Source organism: Dysidea avara, chromosome 1, assembly GCF_963678975.1.
Source record: "Dysidea avara chromosome 1, odDysAvar1.4, whole genome shotgun sequence".
NCBI lineage: Eukaryota > Metazoa > Porifera > Demospongiae > Dictyoceratida > Dysideidae > Dysidea > Dysidea avara.
Genome location: NC_089272.1, coordinates 25,441,817 through 25,460,613, shown reverse-complemented (window position 1 = coordinate 25,460,613; position 18,797 = coordinate 25,441,817). Strand labels below are relative to the sequence as shown.

The 18,797-nt window shown below is 38.1% G+C and overlaps 1 protein-coding gene and 1 pseudogene across 1 annotated transcript; both read right to left on the bottom strand.

The window, feature by feature from the left end:
• Positions 1-6,649: 6,649 nt before the first annotated feature.
• On the bottom strand, positions 6,650-8,266 carry LOC136239198 (ATP-dependent DNA helicase pif1-like). The gene is made up of 3 exons (XM_066029959.1): positions 7,300-8,266; positions 7,005-7,211; positions 6,650-6,906 (listed from the first exon to the last, which is right to left on the bottom strand). Exons 1-3 carry the CDS (start codon positions 8,264-8,266, stop codon positions 6,650-6,652), a joined length of 1,431 nt encoding a protein of 476 aa, XP_065886031.1.
• An 825-nt stretch (positions 8,267-9,091) lies between these two features.
• Positions 9,092-13,500, bottom strand: LOC136239106 (uncharacterized; annotated as a pseudogene).
• Positions 13,501-18,797: the final 5,297 nt, after the last annotated feature.

Sequence of the window (18,797 nt, the reverse complement as noted above, 5' to 3'; positions counted from 1 at the left end):
AGTGATTCTCTCGAGCAAAAAAGTAGCTAAATAGACGTTTTAAGTAAACAAAACCTAACCACTAAACGATGCTAGTCTAATTCTTACTATTCACACTGGCTAAACTCGAATCAGGTGGCATGACAAAACTGGTTACCACAATCGAACGTAAAGGTTAGTATTATTTAGAATATATTTGTTTTATTGAGTCATTGTCGAAGTGGGCTACAGTTTAATCTGGGCTAAGATGGCACCAGACTAGTAAGGTGTATAAGTACGTTTATATATATATGTAGACTAGAGTTGTGGCCACCCGTGTTGGATTTTTCGATCGCCATTGGCTGCTTGTAAACATTATACGTATTGGTGACATTATGGCCCACAATCGACCTTTACATGTCAGGCTATAAAAGAATTCGAGTGATCTGTGAAGTGTCTTTCTACCTATTAGGTGAGGTGTCGTAGTGGTCTTCGCCACCGGCACTTGTGCTATGCTGCACAAAACCGCAGCCAGTGCAATATCTGTATATTGCACTGCGGTCGGTGCATTATAACTTATAATGCAGTCGTTGTGGTCTAAAAAACCGCAACCAGTGCGTTATAAGTTATAATGCACTCGCTGCGGTCTGCAGCAGTGCAATATACAAATTATGGCACTGGCGGTGCCTTTGAACTGCCCACGCAGAGTGGTACATATATATATACACAGCCATTTCTTGGCCACGACCTTGGATTTCACATTCACATCTTTTTTCACCATAGCCTTTTTGACGGCCGCACTCTTTTTTTACAGCTTGGCTGTTTTGGATTAGATTTCATTTCTTTTTGTATTTGTATACCCCAAAGCCGGCCTATGGCCAGCTTTGGGACTTTTTTAACCTATCTTTTTTTCTTTACCACAGGAAAAGAAAAGATGAAGTAGATGTACTTTAAATATTTTATCAGTAAATGTACAAATTATATATATATAATACATATATTGATTACAGAAATCTCCATGGTGGTTTCTTTGTAACTGAACGCTCTATAAGGTGACTTCTTCTAGATGCTCTCTCTACAGGTGAATTGTTTGCAGCTGAACGATGTACAAGGTAACTTCTTCTAGCTGATCTCTCTACAGGGTGATTTGTTTGTAGCTGAATTCTGTACAGGTGATCTGAGCTCTTTACAGAATGGTTTCTTTGTAGCTAAACTCTCTACAAGGTAACTTCTTCTAACTGATCTTTCTATAGGGCAATTTGTTTGTGGCTGAATTTTATACAGGGTGATTTCTTTGCAGCTGAACTCTCTACATGGTGGCTTCTTTGTAGCTGAACTCTCTGCAAGGTAATTTCTTCTAGTTGATCTCTCTACATGGAGATTTGTTTGTAGCTGAATTCTGTACAGGCGATTTGTTTGCAGCTGAGCTCTTTACAGAATGGTGTCTTTGTAGCTGAACTCTCTACAAGGTAACTTCTTCTAACTGATGTCTCTACAAGGTCACTAGTTTGTAGCTGAGTTCTCTATATGGTGGTTTCTTTGTAACTGAACTCTCTACAAGGTGACTTCTTCTAGCTGATCTTTCTACAGAGTGATTTGTTTGAAGTTGAACTCTCTACAAGGAAACTTCTTCTAACTGATCTCTCTACAGGGAGATTTGTTTGTAGCTGAACTCTACAAGGCGATTTCTTCTAGCTAAACTATCTCTTTCCATAGTTGCATGAACTCCCTACAAGGTTACTTCTTCTAGCTGATCTCTTTACAGGGTGAATTGTTTGTAGCTGATCTCTCTACAAGGCGACTTGTTTATAGCTGATCTGTATACAGATTACTTGTTTCTAGCTGATCTCTTAAATTCTCTTCAGGGTGACTGCTCTATTAGGATGACTGCTCTATTAGAGTATCTCGATCTCGCACTTGCTGCACCAAGTTGGATTTTGTGTTATAACTCCATGGCTTTAAGTTTGATTCTTCTACACCATTGAAGAGCCTTTCTAAGATGATTACTCCATCTGTACAACGATTTTTAAAGCATTACCCCAAGCGGTTTATCTGGTAGACGTGGCAAGCAGTCGTTTTTTTATTAGCTAATCTTGATTGCATAATTGTTACACACTGTTGGTTTTTTTGTTGTATCTTCCTGGTTTTTAGCTCGATTTCTTTCAAACCACAAAAGGTTTGAGGTCCAATAGTTATCCTATTCACCCACCGATTTTCAGCTTCTTCCCATACGTGGTTTACCCTGTAGGCGTGACAACATATTGGTGTTATTTTTCGTGAATAATAGCCCATAACTCTTTGCCTGTTTATCGTATTCCAACCAAAGTTGTACCGAGATGCGCCTTTATACCCCCCTTCTGTGTGCAAAATTTCAAGGCAATTGGATATGGCGTTCACGTTTTATAGCAGTTTTTGTAAGTGTGCGACAAGAAGAAGAAAAATAAGAAGAAGAAAAAAAACGAAGAAACTAAGCCAATTTTTGAAGTCGCATATCTCGGGAATGTGTGAAGCGATTTCGCTCAAATTTGGAATGTGGAGTGCTGACGTTGGAGGACATGTCGACAGCAACTATCTTTTTGTTTCATCAAGGAAGCACAGAGCTACGGAGGTGCGAAAATTGCATTTTCTTTCTTCCTGTCAATATACTCACGGGTGTTACGCGCCAGCTTCTTGGGCCGCACGATACACTATCGTGTGTCTTGATATATAATTTGTACATTTACTGATAACATCAGAAATATTTAAAGTATTTAACATCTGCTTCATCTTTTCTTCTTCCTGTAGTAAAGAAAAATAGGTAGTGTTAAATAGCCCCAAAGCCAGCCATAGACTCTTTGGGGTATACAAATACAAAAAGAAGTGAAATTAATCCAAAACAGCCAAGCTGTAAAAAAAGAGTGCAGCCCTCATAAAAGCTATTGTGAAAAAATATGTGAAATCCAAGGTGGCGGCCAAGAAATGGCTGTGAAGGTAGGTTAATGGTAAAAATTTTAATAACAACAATTCAGGTGAATTTTGTGCCAAGACCAAGTTGCACCAAAATTCACCTGAATTGTCATTATTAAAATTTTTACAATTAACCTACCATCATAGCCATTTCTTTGCTGCCACCTTGGATTTCACATCTTTTTTCACTATAACCTTTTTGAGGGCCGCACTCTTTTTTACAGCTTAGCTGTTTTGGATTAGACTTATGTATACAAACAGTAACAAAACAAGCATGCAGCTGCACAGTTCTGAATTACATAAAAGTAGTAAAAATCACTTTGTTTAAATTTTATGCACATATAAGGTTAAGGTTAGAGTGTTTAAAAAGCTATTTTTTGTAAAATCAATAACTGATTCATGCTCCTATAAATTACAAGTATACGAAAAAATTTGGAATTTTGAACTAGAGTAGGGACCATAGCGTATCAATAAAAAGTACTGAAACAAGTTGGAATAGTCCACGATATTAAATCACAGTAAAACTATAAGAAGTGGTATATCCCTACTGTGCTTAAGATACCATAACGGAAATGCACAGTAGGGATATAACACTTCTTATAGTTTAACTGTGATTTAATATCATGGACTATTCCAACTTGTTTCAGTACTTTTTATTGATGTGCTATTGTCCCTACTCTAGTTGAAAATTCCAAATTTTTTCGTATACTTGTTTGTTAACTTTTTTTGTAAAATAATTTTTTGGCTAGCTATTGATGTACTACGGACCCTTATACTCTAGTTAAAAATTCCTTACATACAGTACTTGTATACATTAAGAGTGGCTACACTTAAATTTAAACATTATTATACTTTCCACTGTCATTCCTCTGCCTTACCCTTACATGAGCTACATGTTTACTGATAATCTGCAGGCTTAAAATTTCAAGATAAAGTTATATACACAGGCTATCATTTAATTTGGTGACTTATAACCATGACATTTTATGTAGCTTACGCACTTTAGTTGCAAATATCATACATTGTATTTTATTTTAGTGTAATGGAAAATACACCATGTTATAATAGTATATGTGTTGTTTTAGTCATGTTCATTGCAGGATTATGATGGCCTTGACACCTGAAAATAAGCATGATTAACACATGAACATCAATAAGTTGTTTTGCTTACTCACTTATTGGCTGACAGATCTGCGACAGCAAATTTCCAAGAACAACTACAATGGTTATCCTTCATAAGTGATGACCATGCCTTGATTCAAAGGTTGACCTCCAGTCACTTCCATGATCACATGGACCGTCCACACAATGATGGCCCTAAATGAACTGAGATAAATGCAAGCAAGCTTAATTCCCTTACATTGGTAAAGCTGATTGCTCAAATTCTGCCACTTTGACACCTTCTACCACCTACAGTTACTGAGAACAGATTGCAATAAGCAATAACCAGTAGTCAGCCAGTCTTCTCCCTCCACACTCCCGTGCATGCTGCACACTCATACAACACTGTAAGTACTGACTGGCTGACCACTGTATACAGAAATAGAGCTGTATTAGCAGTTTTATCCTAGTCTCAGGTGGAGGTCTATACTGCATGAGCAGTTGTATGACACGCAGAGCATGTGCACGTTTGTAAGTCATACATTGAATGAATAACCTGAGAACAGGCCAGACCTCTACGTGCAGTTAACTGACCTGCTGGCACGTACATTTGTTTAGAATTGCAGGTCAGGTGCACATGTCTTTGTGACCTCTAGTTTTTCCAATGCAATTATGCTGCTAGCACTTTAAGCCAACAACTTACATTAAATTTATGTACTAACAGTAGAGGTCACTTGGTGTGCTTATGTATGGGTGATCCCAACAATTGCACACCTTTTCTGTCTATACAGCTGGGATCACTCTGAACTGCACCTGAGAACAGTTCAAAAGCTTTTAATAATTGGCGAATGCTTAGCTCTATTTGTAACACACTATACAGTGAACAGAAGGAGGTATGTCTTCTAAACATAGAGACCACTATACACAAACATTTTATCACATAAGCTGGTAGCACACTTTATAATAACTTTAGTGGTCAGTTAGTACACTCCCTCCACACTCCCGCATTTACAGCACACACAAATAATGTGCTGTAACTGATCCTGTAACTTGTGTTGACCAACTAATAAAAGCCACTCAAGGCTTATCCTCCTTTTCATTTCATATAAGTGCTCCCAGTTAGGCCACATGTCCCACCACTGGCCGAGCACACCAGACTGCACCTGAGTACAGTTCAGTTTTGTGTGGTTATGTACTCCCAGTTAGACCACATTCCTACCATTGGCCGAGTACCTTTTACATGTGGTATACAAGTGCTCCCAGTTAGGCCACATGTTCCACCACTGGCCGTGCACACCTGAGAACAATCCAGTTTTGTGTGGTTACATACTCCCAGTTAGGGCACACTCCTACTACTGGTGGAGTTGATTGTCACAAATTTCAGCACTACCAGTTAGACTACATGTCTCACCACTGGCTGAGTACTGAAATGTTAATAAAGACTGATTAGTTGGTCAACAGAAGCTACAATACAGCTCTATACATACTGTATCACACACAATAGTTGTAAGCCCACACAGAAAACCATGTTACCACGGCAGTCACCATTTAGAGTTGGTTTCCTGTCTCAATAACAATGAACAGAACAGGATTACTTATCTCAGTAGTTGTTGAGTGACTGGCTTTGCATAGAAATATTACACATGTGATGAGCATCCAACGGATATGGAGTCTATTGTGTTTCTAACACCCCACCAAATTGATTACATGCTTCACCAGGTCACATATGTTGAAAACACATTAATAATCAATGATTGACAACCTAGAAAGGATATATAAACAGATAAGAAGTGAGTAAATTAAAGCATACCATCATTATCTTCTTCGTATAGATGTGACCACATCAAAATGGTTTCCTGTATGATGTACATACATAGATTTTACATGTACATCCTCAGGGATGGTTTTATCAATGCTGTTTGGAAAGCAAGCAATCCAATACCCACCAGTTGCATTGTAGGAGTAGACAACTGTTTGCAATATATGAGCAAGCACTGACATTTCAAAGTCAGTACCCCATGTTCCACTATCAGCCATTCTAGGTACTGCTCAACAACCATTATAGTATTCTAAGTAGTTCTCCCTACCATCAGCCCCAAGACCAGTTAGTAGTTCAGGTATAGACAACATGTGGGCAGTAATTGCACATTGTATTCCCGAGTGCTGGTCTTCAGAGCCAGTGATAATGTATGATAATGCCCTGAAAAGACAATTTCCGTCACCTGATTTTCTTTATTGAACGTAGATCAGGCCGAGTCAATACAAGATCTGGCCTTCCATCTTGCCTGTTAAACACTTTCACAAAAGGTAATCCCAATTGTGTGCACTTCTGTCTTTGCCACTCTGTATCAATAGGGTAGTACCTGTAGTCTTTCCATTCAGTTTGTGGTACTGCTGACCTGTGAACAGCAGTAATTACACACTCCTCACCATGTGATGATGAACTGGTTGATGGGATACATGCAGTCTTTTTTGAATGACTCTTGATCGCATCATCAGACAATGGTCTCTTAGTCGGCTTGCTTTTAGAAGATTTTTTCATTGGTGGGGCTATTTCATTAAAGGCATCATCCAACTTTCTTTTTATTGTTGGCTTCCTTTGCTCAGTAATTTCATACAAAGGAAGATCATTTCGGAAGCAACCTCATAGTCGATTGACTTCCTTGAGGCAATCATTGTTCACAATAATTGATGCTGGATCAAACAATGTCAAGTATAGGCCATCAAGTGATCTTACCCTGGATACTGCCACATAAGCCATTCCAGCACAAAACACTTTTTGGGATAGGTCCACGATTGCACAATCCAGTGAGAGCCCTTGACACTTATGTACTGTGATTGTATAAGCCACTGTCAGGGGGAACTGTTTTCTGTACACATAAAATTTTTCAATAGCATAAACTTACTTCTGACTCATTCAATGGGATAAAGCTCCTCAATATGATCAAATTTCACAATGACAGTATGAGCAGCAATGGATGTGACTGTTCCTAGAGCACCATTAACAAGTCCATGCTTTGTATCAATGTTGCGTCGAAGCATTACTCGGCAACCAACAGCAATGGATAGTTCTGCTTCCAAACCTGCTGTCATGTTGCAATCCTTGTTTAGCATTTTCAGTTTCTCAGCAGCTGTTTTATCCCACTTACGTGAGCTAGTTGTCTCATCAATTTCATCCACACAATTGAGCTTGCATATTTTGTTGTCTAAAGTACTCAGCATGTCAGCATTGAAATCACTACAAGCCTTTCTTGTTGGAAACAAACACACAGGAGAATGGCTCTTCTCACATACGTAGTTCTTTGAACTTATCAACAATTTTTCCATCAATGACTCTTTCTAATAGACATTTTGTGGTATTTTCTGAGACATATCCATGGCAAATTTCATCTAAAATCTGTACATACTGCCCATCCTTCTTCTGGCGTTCATTTATGATTAGCTCATCATAGACAAGTGTCTTCTGCCAGATGTTAACAGCATGCCCGCAACCAATTTTGTTAGCAACAAGAGTATTGGTCAACTTGGAGAATACTGGATTGCCATTCACTGGAGGTAGCTGCAATATATCACCAACAAATAATATGTTGACTCCACAAAACCATTCTGTTCCACCAAATATTTCCTGCAGTCTCAAATGGATATAAGCTAGATTTAAGTTGGACAGCATTAACACCTCATCAATTATTATCAGCTTGAGTGCACGCATAATCTTTTGTGCATCGTTAGACAAATGCCAGTAGCCTGCAGTTTTACCTTCGTGTTCAATGGGCAGTTGAAACAGCCTATGACAAGTGACACCTCCAACATTGTACGTGGCCAAGCCAGTAGAAGTTGCCACGGCACAAGTTGCATCATTGGCAAAATCATCCTTCCAGATTTGTTTAACTTGGCTTCTGATAGTTTCAATCAAAAAGGATTTACCAGTACCACCAACACCAGATACAAACATCTGCAATGGCTTAAGTTTCTCACATTTACATTTTCCAGTATCATGCTCATGTTGATGATTCAACTGTTCTACGATCTTGCCAAACACATGTTTCTGATCTTCATTTAACATTTCAATGCGTTGCTCCAAGTCTAAATGGTTGGAAGCATTATCCTCCATATCCTGAACATCATGCATAGCTGCTTCTGCTTCGCCAACCAATTTAACACATTCCTCATGTTCATTGTCACCTTCTTCAGCATCATGCTCACCCTCTTGTTCTTTTCTAGCTTCATCAATTCTTTTAATTTTTGATTGTGCTTCTAGCATTCATTGTAGGCTTTCATGATGATCTTTCAAACTTTCACATGTTCCTAAGAATTGATTGAAAGCCTCTTCAGCTGTTTGGCCTTCTTCAATGAAATCAGATTTAACAGTGAATGGCACAAACAACAACAAGAGAGTATAGAAATAGTCTTCTCGCTGCTCGGGTTTGTTTGGATCAAATAATTTGTGATTTACAATTTTTGGCTTCATTAACTTTCTGTACTGCCTGTTTCCACTTGCATCTGTATCAGTTTTGACATAGAACTTTACAAAGTCATACAGACACACGTCTTTGAGAGCTTCAGGTCATTTAGGATAAAAGTCATCCAGCAAGTTTTGTTCAAAAAGTGTATCACTATCTGGATCTATCTCTAACATCTCCTTAAGCTCTTTGTGCTTTTTGACTCTCCTTCTCCTTTTGTGAGGCATGTCAGTAGACACAAACTGAACAGTGTCTGACTTTTCACATAAATGGTCCCCTAACAGTAAATCAGAAGCTTCATAAAGTCCACATTCTCGAGTACGAAGTGATTTAATACCAAATTTGTACAGCCTTTTATAGAGCGAGTCATCATCACAAATTTCTTCCCATATTTCTTGCATGTGACTCTTCTCAGCCTTGGTAATATAGCCAGTCACATATTGTGCAAGAGCTAAAGATGACTCTGAAATAAACTGAATATCCATGTTGGCCTTCCACAGCAGTAACAGAAGTGGATTATAATCATTTACCCTCACTTCGTTTTCAGATCTTGGGAGGGCATATATTTTGCTCTTTGATTTCAAGCTATCATCTATACATTTTAGTTCTCCTTCCTCGCTAACTTCTCATGGGAAACCAAACTTGCATTTAGTGATGTAAGCTGTTCCATATTTACTCTTCCTTTTGCAGTAATTAGAGCATTTATGGAGCTGGTATTTTGTCACCAACCGATAAAGTTCAGGGTTTGCCTTTTCGTCAAGAATCTTGCAACAGATTCTGCTCTTGATCCATTTGATTACATCTTCAGGTGCATCCCTGCCTATCACTGGTGCATCTTCAATCCACACTATAACATGGTAGTGCGGAGCACCTCTGCTTCAATACTCCTTTTTCCAGAAGAAATGTGAAACTTTTCCGAGTACTTTCCCTTTCACAATAAAGGTCGAAAAGAAGTCATGAAACTTTTGGCTAAATTTTCGTGATACAGAAATCGGATCCTCAGTGCAAACTTAACTTTTGGTATTGGATACTTAGGTGGAACTTCATTCGCTTTGTGCAGGTAACGTACAATTTCAGGGGAATCATACTCCGCACATGAAAAAGTCATAAACAAAGTTGGAGACCCATATTCACGAATCATTGCCATTACATCAGTATTTTCTCAAGTACCAAAATTGTTTCATACCTTTAACAGATTAGAAAACAAAAGGCTTGCTTCAGTAGAAACATCACACCTGTTAATATTGTCCAGAAACTGTTTAACAGTTAGATCTCTTCTACCACAGGAACTCAAGACATTATAAATTCCAGCTGAAAGCTCTCGAAGCTCTTTTTGCCAGAGATAATACAATCTAATCCAAAACAGCCAAGCTGTAAAAAAAGAGTGCGGCCCTGAGAAAGGCTATGGTGAAAAAAGATGTGAAATCCAAGGTGGCGGCCAAGAAATGGCTGTGATAGTAGGTTAATGGTAAAAATTTTAATAACGACAATTCAGGTGAATTTTGGTGCCGCTTGGTCAATTGGCACAAAATTCACCTGAATTGTCATTATTAAAATTTTTACCATTAACCTACCATCACAGCCATTTCTTGGCCGCCATCTTGGATTTCACATCTTTTCACCATAGCCTTTCTCAGGGCCACACTCTTTTTTTACAGCTTGGCTGTTTTGGATTAGATTTCATTTCTTTTTGTATTTGTATACCCGCCGGCTTTTTTAACCTATAATTTTTTTCTTTTCCACAGGAAGAAGAAAAGATGAAGTGGATGTACTTTAAATATTTTATCAGTAAATGTACGAATTATATAGAAATCTCCATGGTGGTCTGAATACTCTACAAGGTGACTTCTTCTAGATGCTCTCTCTCTACAGGGTGAATTGTTTGTAGTTCAATTCTGTACAGGTGATTTGTTTGCAGCTGAGCTCTTTACAGAATGGTTTTTTTGTAGCTGAACTCTCTACAAAGTAACTTCTTCTAACTGATCTTTCTACAGGGCAATTTGTTTGTGGCTGAATTTTCTACAGGGTGGTTTCTTTGTAGCTGAACTCTCTACAAGGTAATTTCTTCTATAGCTGATCTCTCTACGGGGAGATTTGTTTGTAGCTGAACTATCTACTAGGTAACTATCTAACAGGTAATTTCTTCTAGCTAATCTCTGAATTGTTTGTAGCTGAATTCTGTGCAGGCGGTTTGTTTGCAGCTGAGCTCTTTACAGAATGGTTTTTTTGTAGCTGAACTCTCTACAAAGTAACTTCTTCTAACTGATCTTTCTACAGGGCAATTTGTTTGTGGCTGAATTTTCTACAGGGTAATTTCTTTGCAGCTGAACTCTCTACATCGTGGTTTCTTTGTAGCTGTACTCTCTACAAGGTAATTTCTTTTAGCTGATCTCTTTACAGGGAGATTTGTTTGCAGCTGAACTCTCTACATGATGGTTTCTTTGTAGCTGAACTCTCTACAAGGTAACTTCTTTTAGCTGATGTCTCTACAAGGTTACTAGCTTGTAGCTGAACTCTCTACATGCTGGTTTCTTTGTAGCTGAACTCTCTACAAGGTAACTTCTTCTAACTGATCTTTCTACAGGGCAATTTGTTTGTGGCTGAATTTTCTACAGGGTGATTTCTTTGCAGCTGAACTCTCTACATGGTGGTTTCTTTATAGCTGTACTCTCTACAAGGTAATTTCTTTTAGCTGATCTCTCTACAGGGAGATTTGTTTGTAGCTGAACTCTCTACAGGTGATTTGTTTGCAGCTGAACTCTCTACACGATGGTTTCTTTGTAGCTGAACTATCTACAAGGTTCTAGCTGATCTCTCTACAGCATGATTTGTTTGTAGCTGAACTCTCTACTGGTGATTTGTTTGCAGCTGGACTCTCTACATGATGGTTTCTCTGTAGCTGAACTCTCTACAAGGTAACTTCTTTAGCTTATGTCTCTACAAGGAAACTTCTTCTAGTGATCTCTCTACAGGGAGATTTGTTTGTAGCTGAACTCTCTACAGGTGATTTGTTTGCAGCTGAACTCTCTACATGATGGTTTCTTTGTAGCTGAACTATCTACAAGGTGACTTCTTCTAGCTGATCTTTCTACGGGGTGATTTGTTTGCAGCTGAACTCTCTACATGATGGTTTCTTTGTAGCTGAACTCTCTACAGGTGATTTGTTTGCAGCTGAACTCTCTACATGATGATTTCTTTGTAACTGAACTCTCTACAAGCTGACTTCTTCTAGCTGACTTCTTCTAGCTGATCTTTCTACAGGGTGTATTGTTTGTAGCTGAACCCTGTACAAGGAAACTTCTTCCAGCTGATCTCTCTACAGGGTGACTTGTTTGTAGCTGATCTCTATACAGGTTACTTGTTTCTAGCTGATCTCTTGAATTCTCTTCAGGGTGACTGCTCTATTAGGATGACTGCTCTATTAGAGTATCTCGATCTCGCACTTGCTGCACCAAGTTGGATTTCGTGTTATAACTCCGTACCTTTAAGTCTGATTCTTCTACACCATTGAAGAGCCTTTCTAAGATAATTACTCCATCTGTAAAACAAATTTCAAAACATTAGCCCAAGCAATTTATCTGGTAGGCGTGGCAAGCAGTCGTTTTTTATTAGCTAATCTTGATTGCATAATTGTTACACACTGTTGGTTATCTTCCTGGTTTTTGGCTCGATTTCTTTCAAACCGCAAAAGGTTTGAGATTCAATAGTTAACCCATTCACCCACTGATTTTCAGCTTCTTCCCATACGCGGTTTACCCTGTAGGCGTGACAACATATTTGTGTTAATTTTCGTGAATAATCGATCATAACTCCTTTCTTGTGTATCGTATTCTAACCAAAGTTGGTACCGAGATGCGCCTTTATACCCCCCTTCTGTGTGCGAAATATCAAGGCAATCGGATATTGCGTTCGCGTTTTATAGCAGTTTTTGTAAGTGTGCGACAAGAGGAAGAAAAAAAAAACGAAGAAACTAAGCCAATTTTTTGAAGTCGCATATCTCGGGAACGCTTAAAGCAATTTCACTCAAATTTGGAATGTGGAGTGCTGAAGTTGGAGGGAGTGTCCACAGCAAAAATCGTCTTGTTTCACCAAGGCAGCACAGAGCTACGGAGGTGCGAAAATTGTATTTTCTTTTTCCTGTCAATATACTCACGGGTGTTGCGCCAGCCTCTTGGGCCGCACGACACACTACCGTGTGTCTTGATACGATTTCTGCATTTTTTTTCTATATCTTGAGTCCTTATTCAACAGCCTAGATTTCACATATTCAGGAAATGTTAGTTTCTCAACACGTGGGTGCAATTCACCAAAATGACATTAGGAAATAGTGTGGAAAAACACAGTACATCAAGAAAGTGCAAACGATTATCCATTGGAAGTTCATGGGCTGTAAGCAATTTGTAATGCTGAATGTCTTTACCTGTAGGTAGATCTTGGTCCATTGATCGTACAGTATAAGCTTGCAGTCCAGCCACATCTTCATCTGAAGCCTTTTTTATGACACTACTAGTTACATCATTGACAATACCCATAGTCTTTTCAGCTGCATCAACACTATCTACCACCTTTGCTGCATCAACAGTTTTCTTTGCTGCATCATCAATACATGCTAAGTCAATTGATCCATATAGCCAGTTAGTTTCCTGTAATTTCTGTGCGGCAAGTTTGACACATGGCACATCAACTAAACTCTGCCAGACAAATTTTTGTCCTTAGTTGGACGGCTATCAATGATGATTTACATTTCTGGATCAGGTAAGCCAACCAATTTATCAATAGTGGAGTCGCTTATGTAACCTGCTTCATCCAATCTTTCCAAGGTATTCTGCAAATCTAGTGGCAGAAAAAACATAGTGCCTTTAGCAGCTTTGAGGGCATTGTAAATGGGAACTTTTCCAGTATAAGTCCCTAACCTCACCACAGTCTGGAAACATTTAGCACGTTGAATTAACTGTGTTTCCAGTTTATTTAGCTTGGCTAATTCATCTGGAACTGAAATAGTGTATATCCCATTGAGCACACAGTGAGAAGGCATTTTGTTGCTGTTTAGGGATTTGCGACAATATTCACAGACATACAATGACTTATAAACTACAGTAGGATCATTCTGAACGAGATAATCTTTGAGATCATTCTAAATATCTGAGCTAAACTTTTCGTCATAAAATTTGAATGTGGTTACATTTCTTTCAAGTGTAAACGCTCACATGAGCAACATGCAAACTCAGGATCATCTAGGAGTTTTTCTCATACTCACATATTGTGTTAGCATATTTCACTTGCAATGCTGTCTCTGTGTCTTCGTCACAAGAAGGTGTTGATGACACTTCAGAGGATTCATAATCTGGCACTTTTTCAATCAAAAGGTCAGACAAAATTTCACATTAAATTGCTTCCTTAACATCTTCAATGTTTCCAGAACAAAATCCCGTATCAATCTGGTCAATAAGCTTGCTGCTAGTGCGAGCATTATATATGTTCACAGGAAGATTTCGAATCACTGAGTGGTGTACTGCAGCCTGTCGTAGTAGCCTAAGAGGGCTTTCACACATTCCAGCAGCACACTGGATGGGATGTCCCATAATTTCTTTTTCTTCTTGAATACATTCACCATAGTTTTTACTTTGTATGACCTTGTTGTAATGACCATGTTGGCATCCAGAATCAATTTCATGAAGGAAAGCCCTGATTTCTTCCAAGGGTCTTTCAAATACTTTTTTGATATTCAATATTTCATCAATTTCCTGATCTGTCAATGCCTTGCACAATTCACAACATTTCCAGTTTTTAGGACGATCATCACTGGTTCTTTCTTCGCCAACTGTCTCAGACAAAACACAACGTCCTTTCTCATCCACAGGAATTGCCATGTCATACAAAGCACACTCATTTACTTCTGGACATTTTTCCTTGGTAACTAGACACCTTTTATCGTGGTCAACTATAGTCACCTGTTTAAGGGCTGATGATTTGTAGCCAGTATCGTAAAAGTATGGCTCAGAAGAAATAATGTGCAATCCCTGCAGCAAGTCATCTTCACTTACAATTTGGATGGCATTAATTTTTCAAAGGGTCTTTAAAAGATTGCCAACATAGCTTTTTCTGGCTGACAGTGCATCACGTACCATTTTCTTGGGCACTAAACGGCAAGCAATCTTCTCCTTAATGGCATGTGACATTGAGTCAGCTGTAGTACCATAAACTTCTGAATAATATCACTGCATGTTTCCTTTTGTTGCAGAAGAACCTCTATCAGGTTATCCACATATGACTTCACATCAGGGTCAGATGGTGGCCTCAGAAAATACCTACAACAAAAGGAAGATGTAAATCAAAATAACACAGAACACTGGCACACTGGCACACACACAGAAGATCATACCTGTGCTTTGCCCTTTTACAAAGTTCATCAAGATTCACAAGATAATGTTTGCTTGTGGAAGATTTACTTTTACTTCTTGATCTTGCCACATCTTTGTCATAGTGCTTCTTCGTGGTTTTAACTGATTTAGCACAAGAAGTTTCTAAATCCTTTTCATAATGCTTCTTTTTGGCTTTGGCCGATTCAGCACGAGATGTTTCTAAATCCTTTTCATGATGCTTCTTTTTGGCTTTAGCCGATTCACTACAGGAAGTTTCTAAATCTTTCTCATAGTGTTTTTTTGTTGTTTTAGCCGATTCAGCATGAGACGTTGTTAAATCTTTCTCATAGTGTACTTTACTGCTTTCAGCTGACTTCATTCGTAATGCCACAACATCTCTATAGTAATCCTCATTGTGACGCCCAGATCTTTTGTCCTTGTCATATTTATCCTTCCTGTCTGAAAGTATTGTGTCTTTATTGGTGTCGTAATAGGATTTGTGTGCTTCCTTCCTCTTACTCCTTCTCTATCCTTGGAAGGCATCGTCGTGTAGCTGACTTCAATGAACAATACCTCGGACAAAACAACAGTAAGAAATGCAAAAAGATGCTTAACTAACATCCAATGCACAATATTTAATGGTATCAATAACAGCAAAGTGTGTGTTTAGAAACACAAGCGGATAATCGTGAAATATCTTCACTTACGTCTTTCCAACGTTGTCAAACAAATACTATGGTATTGCTACGTGCTACGCCTACAGCAGTCAAGTTAACTTCACCTTGGCATTCAGTTCGAAAGACTGGTACACGTGTTATTCTAACGTTTCACGAAACCTTGAGGTCAGCAATAATAGAAGCCCGGCATTTATGTGCTACCGGGCATGCACTATCGCCAAATCGACACTTTGCTGTCAGCGAACAGATGAATGGGACACAAAGGAAGACAATGGTAAGTCCTTGAAGAATGCATTGTAAATTCTGCGGTATGCCAAAAGGCACCTCTCGGGAAGAAGCGACATCGAACAGTGATAAAATCAAGCCCATAGCTTTAGCCGTTATCGAGTTACGCTTGTCTGAAGGCATCAGTCAGTGACTTACTTACTCAGTCAGTAGAAAATTCCATTAAATAATATATTTTTAAAATTCTGTAGCAACTTGTTGAAAGCGTTTCCAGTTGATCTGAAAGCTTGTTTGAGCCTAACCAATACTGCCTCATCGTCGTGAGAGAAAATGAGGCTGGTTTTTAGGTGATGTTATTTCGTGGGCCACGCCTACTCCTTTGTGGTCCCTACTATACAGTATTATCGTACTGTATGATAGTATTTTTTTATTAAAAATCAAACGACTGTAGAAAAAATTCTCGAAAAGGATTTTAGAGGATTTTGGTTATGTTGTTCTCTACAGCTAATGACACCAAATTTATCTTGATATCATTTTGCTGGGTATCACCCTTCAACAGCCAGACCAATACATGTTTATCTTCTTCCAGAAACATATCCAAAAATTTTTTGAGGTATTTGAAACTAGAAATATTTTTATGAAACCTTATGCAAATCGCAAAATGGTCATAACTTTCAAAACATTTTTTTTTTAATAATGGGCTAATGACTGAATTGTTGAGCTTAATGAGAGTTTTCATCTACCACAAAATTGTTACAAAACTCAAAACTAGTTGTTATATGTAAAACTAGATATGAAAAAAAACCAAAAGAGCATACAAATCGCTAGATAATTGTGGTTGTTGTCATAGTAACTGTATACAAATAAATAAAGATACATGAGCATAACCATGTACAAAAAAAAAAACAGAATTAAGATATGTGGTGTAAATCTCGAGTTATTATCAGAAACATGAAATTAAAAATTTTTGGATGTTAATGCCTTGTTGCACTATATTAGCATAAAACTTCAAACGTCCATAACTTTTTTTCCCAAAGAGGATTTTAGAGGATTTTGGATGTTATTCTCCAGAAAATTCTGCATCTAATGGTACCAGATTTATCTTTATACCATTTTTTACGGGTATGGTCATTTTTTAACCTTCAACAACTGCACTATTTCCACAAACAAACCACCTGGTATACATTAGTACAGTTTTAATGATGCTGTACCTTTGTTAAACAAAGTGAAAAGTCAAATGTTTCAATGTACAGTAAATTTTAAACGTTCTGAAATTCACCTGCATTTCATCTGCTGCCTGCCATAAGACCCAGTAGTGTTAGGTGTACAGCTCCAGAAATTTCAGACAGTCAAGGTAATGATGCCAGATTCACAAAACTGTTGTGTTGATTATATTTTGCGATTATATTTTGTCCACTGCACCATGCTGTTTTTTTGCATCATTTATTGGCCTTTCTTCTTCCTGAAAGATAATTGATAGTTACAGTGCAAACCACTGTCTAAGCACATTATTTTTGCAAGTGATTTTATGAAGTGTGAACATGTATACCTGTGTAACCGGAGAGTGAACGGGCATAGTAGTCAAGGAGTCATTATCTCTAGGATTCATTAATGCTATGTAGTTGCTTTATGATCTTACCAGTTTAGTTTTGGCGAGGTAATCAGCAATGTCTTTGAAAGGAGTGGAGAAGAAAAGCTACAACAAAATTTCTAGCTACCATGACATGGAAAACAAAGAGAAGGTACGTAGCTAACAGAAAGAAGGCAAGATATCAAGAATACCCTGTAGTTGGAGAAGGGCCATGAGGCCATGAGTTCTATTCTGTGTTGAAATTCTTTTGAAAGGGTGTGATTGTGTACAGTATAGCTAGTTAGCTAGCTAGACATAAAAAAAGTGAACAAAGTAACTATAGAACATTTGAAAGGAAGTAGGGATCAATATAATACACATGCAAGAAACAAACTCAAAATGTTACAGTTGAAATGAGAGTTATTCACGTGACAAACAGTGGTGTCGGGCGTGACCACCTTAATTACTTGTTTTGTAGTGTGCATTATATGGAATAACATGGCTTTTAGCCATCAGCACAAAAATGAGTTAGCATTATACGTTTGTACCTTCAGTTAATGGCATCTCTATCACTGGTTAGTGCATGTCTGTGTACGCCTTGTAGTTTTTGTGTACATTGATTAATTCATTCATTACTTCATATGATGTAATTTTGACCACATTTCTTATTATCTTTAGTACGTGGTTGTATAACAAACTACAGTCGCTATTTAAAAAATTAAAAATTTAAAGGATCAATATAATACACATGCTACAAAAAGTAAATAAAATGTTATGAAAATGATGCACGCAACAAAAAGTAAGGAAGTAAAAGTCCAACAAGATTAGATGGCTACTAGCTAGAATGAGACACATTTTAATGCCTACTTTTGGCTAACATCTTGACATGAGACTAGCTATATCAAATTAGCCAAACGCAGGGATTAAAATGTGTCTCATTTTAAGGCCTTTTCACACTTAATACGCATTGAATACAGATCCAACTCTGGTCAGGCTGAAAGTGGATCAAATGTGCATCAATCCATTTTACACTACGCCTGCAGCAACTGAATTCTATTCACTTTCATAACACATGATGAATTACTCAATTATGTAACGAAAAATTAAACGCGTCAGTCATTGTACAACCTCCCATTGGAGTCAGAAAAGTATTCGCAGTAAGGAATGTTGTTAGTACACTTACAAAACGTTGGGTGCCAAGAAGCTGGTTAATTCTTAGGAGGAAACCTGTACTGGGAATGATGATTTTAGAAGGGTATGCTATTCCTTCGACACTCATTCATGGTCACTGTATCACTTCTACAAGCCAAGTATAACACTAGGTATGCCATTGCTTTAGTATTGGCGCAATAGCTTTGCGTAAGATATCTGGAGACTGTACGGCGCCCCTTGCTAATGGAGCTAATGCGCATCAAGTCCAGCCAATTCACCTCTCGAGGTGGATTGACATGAAGCCAGATCAAATGTGCATTGCGGTCAATCCAGCTCAGGTGTAAAA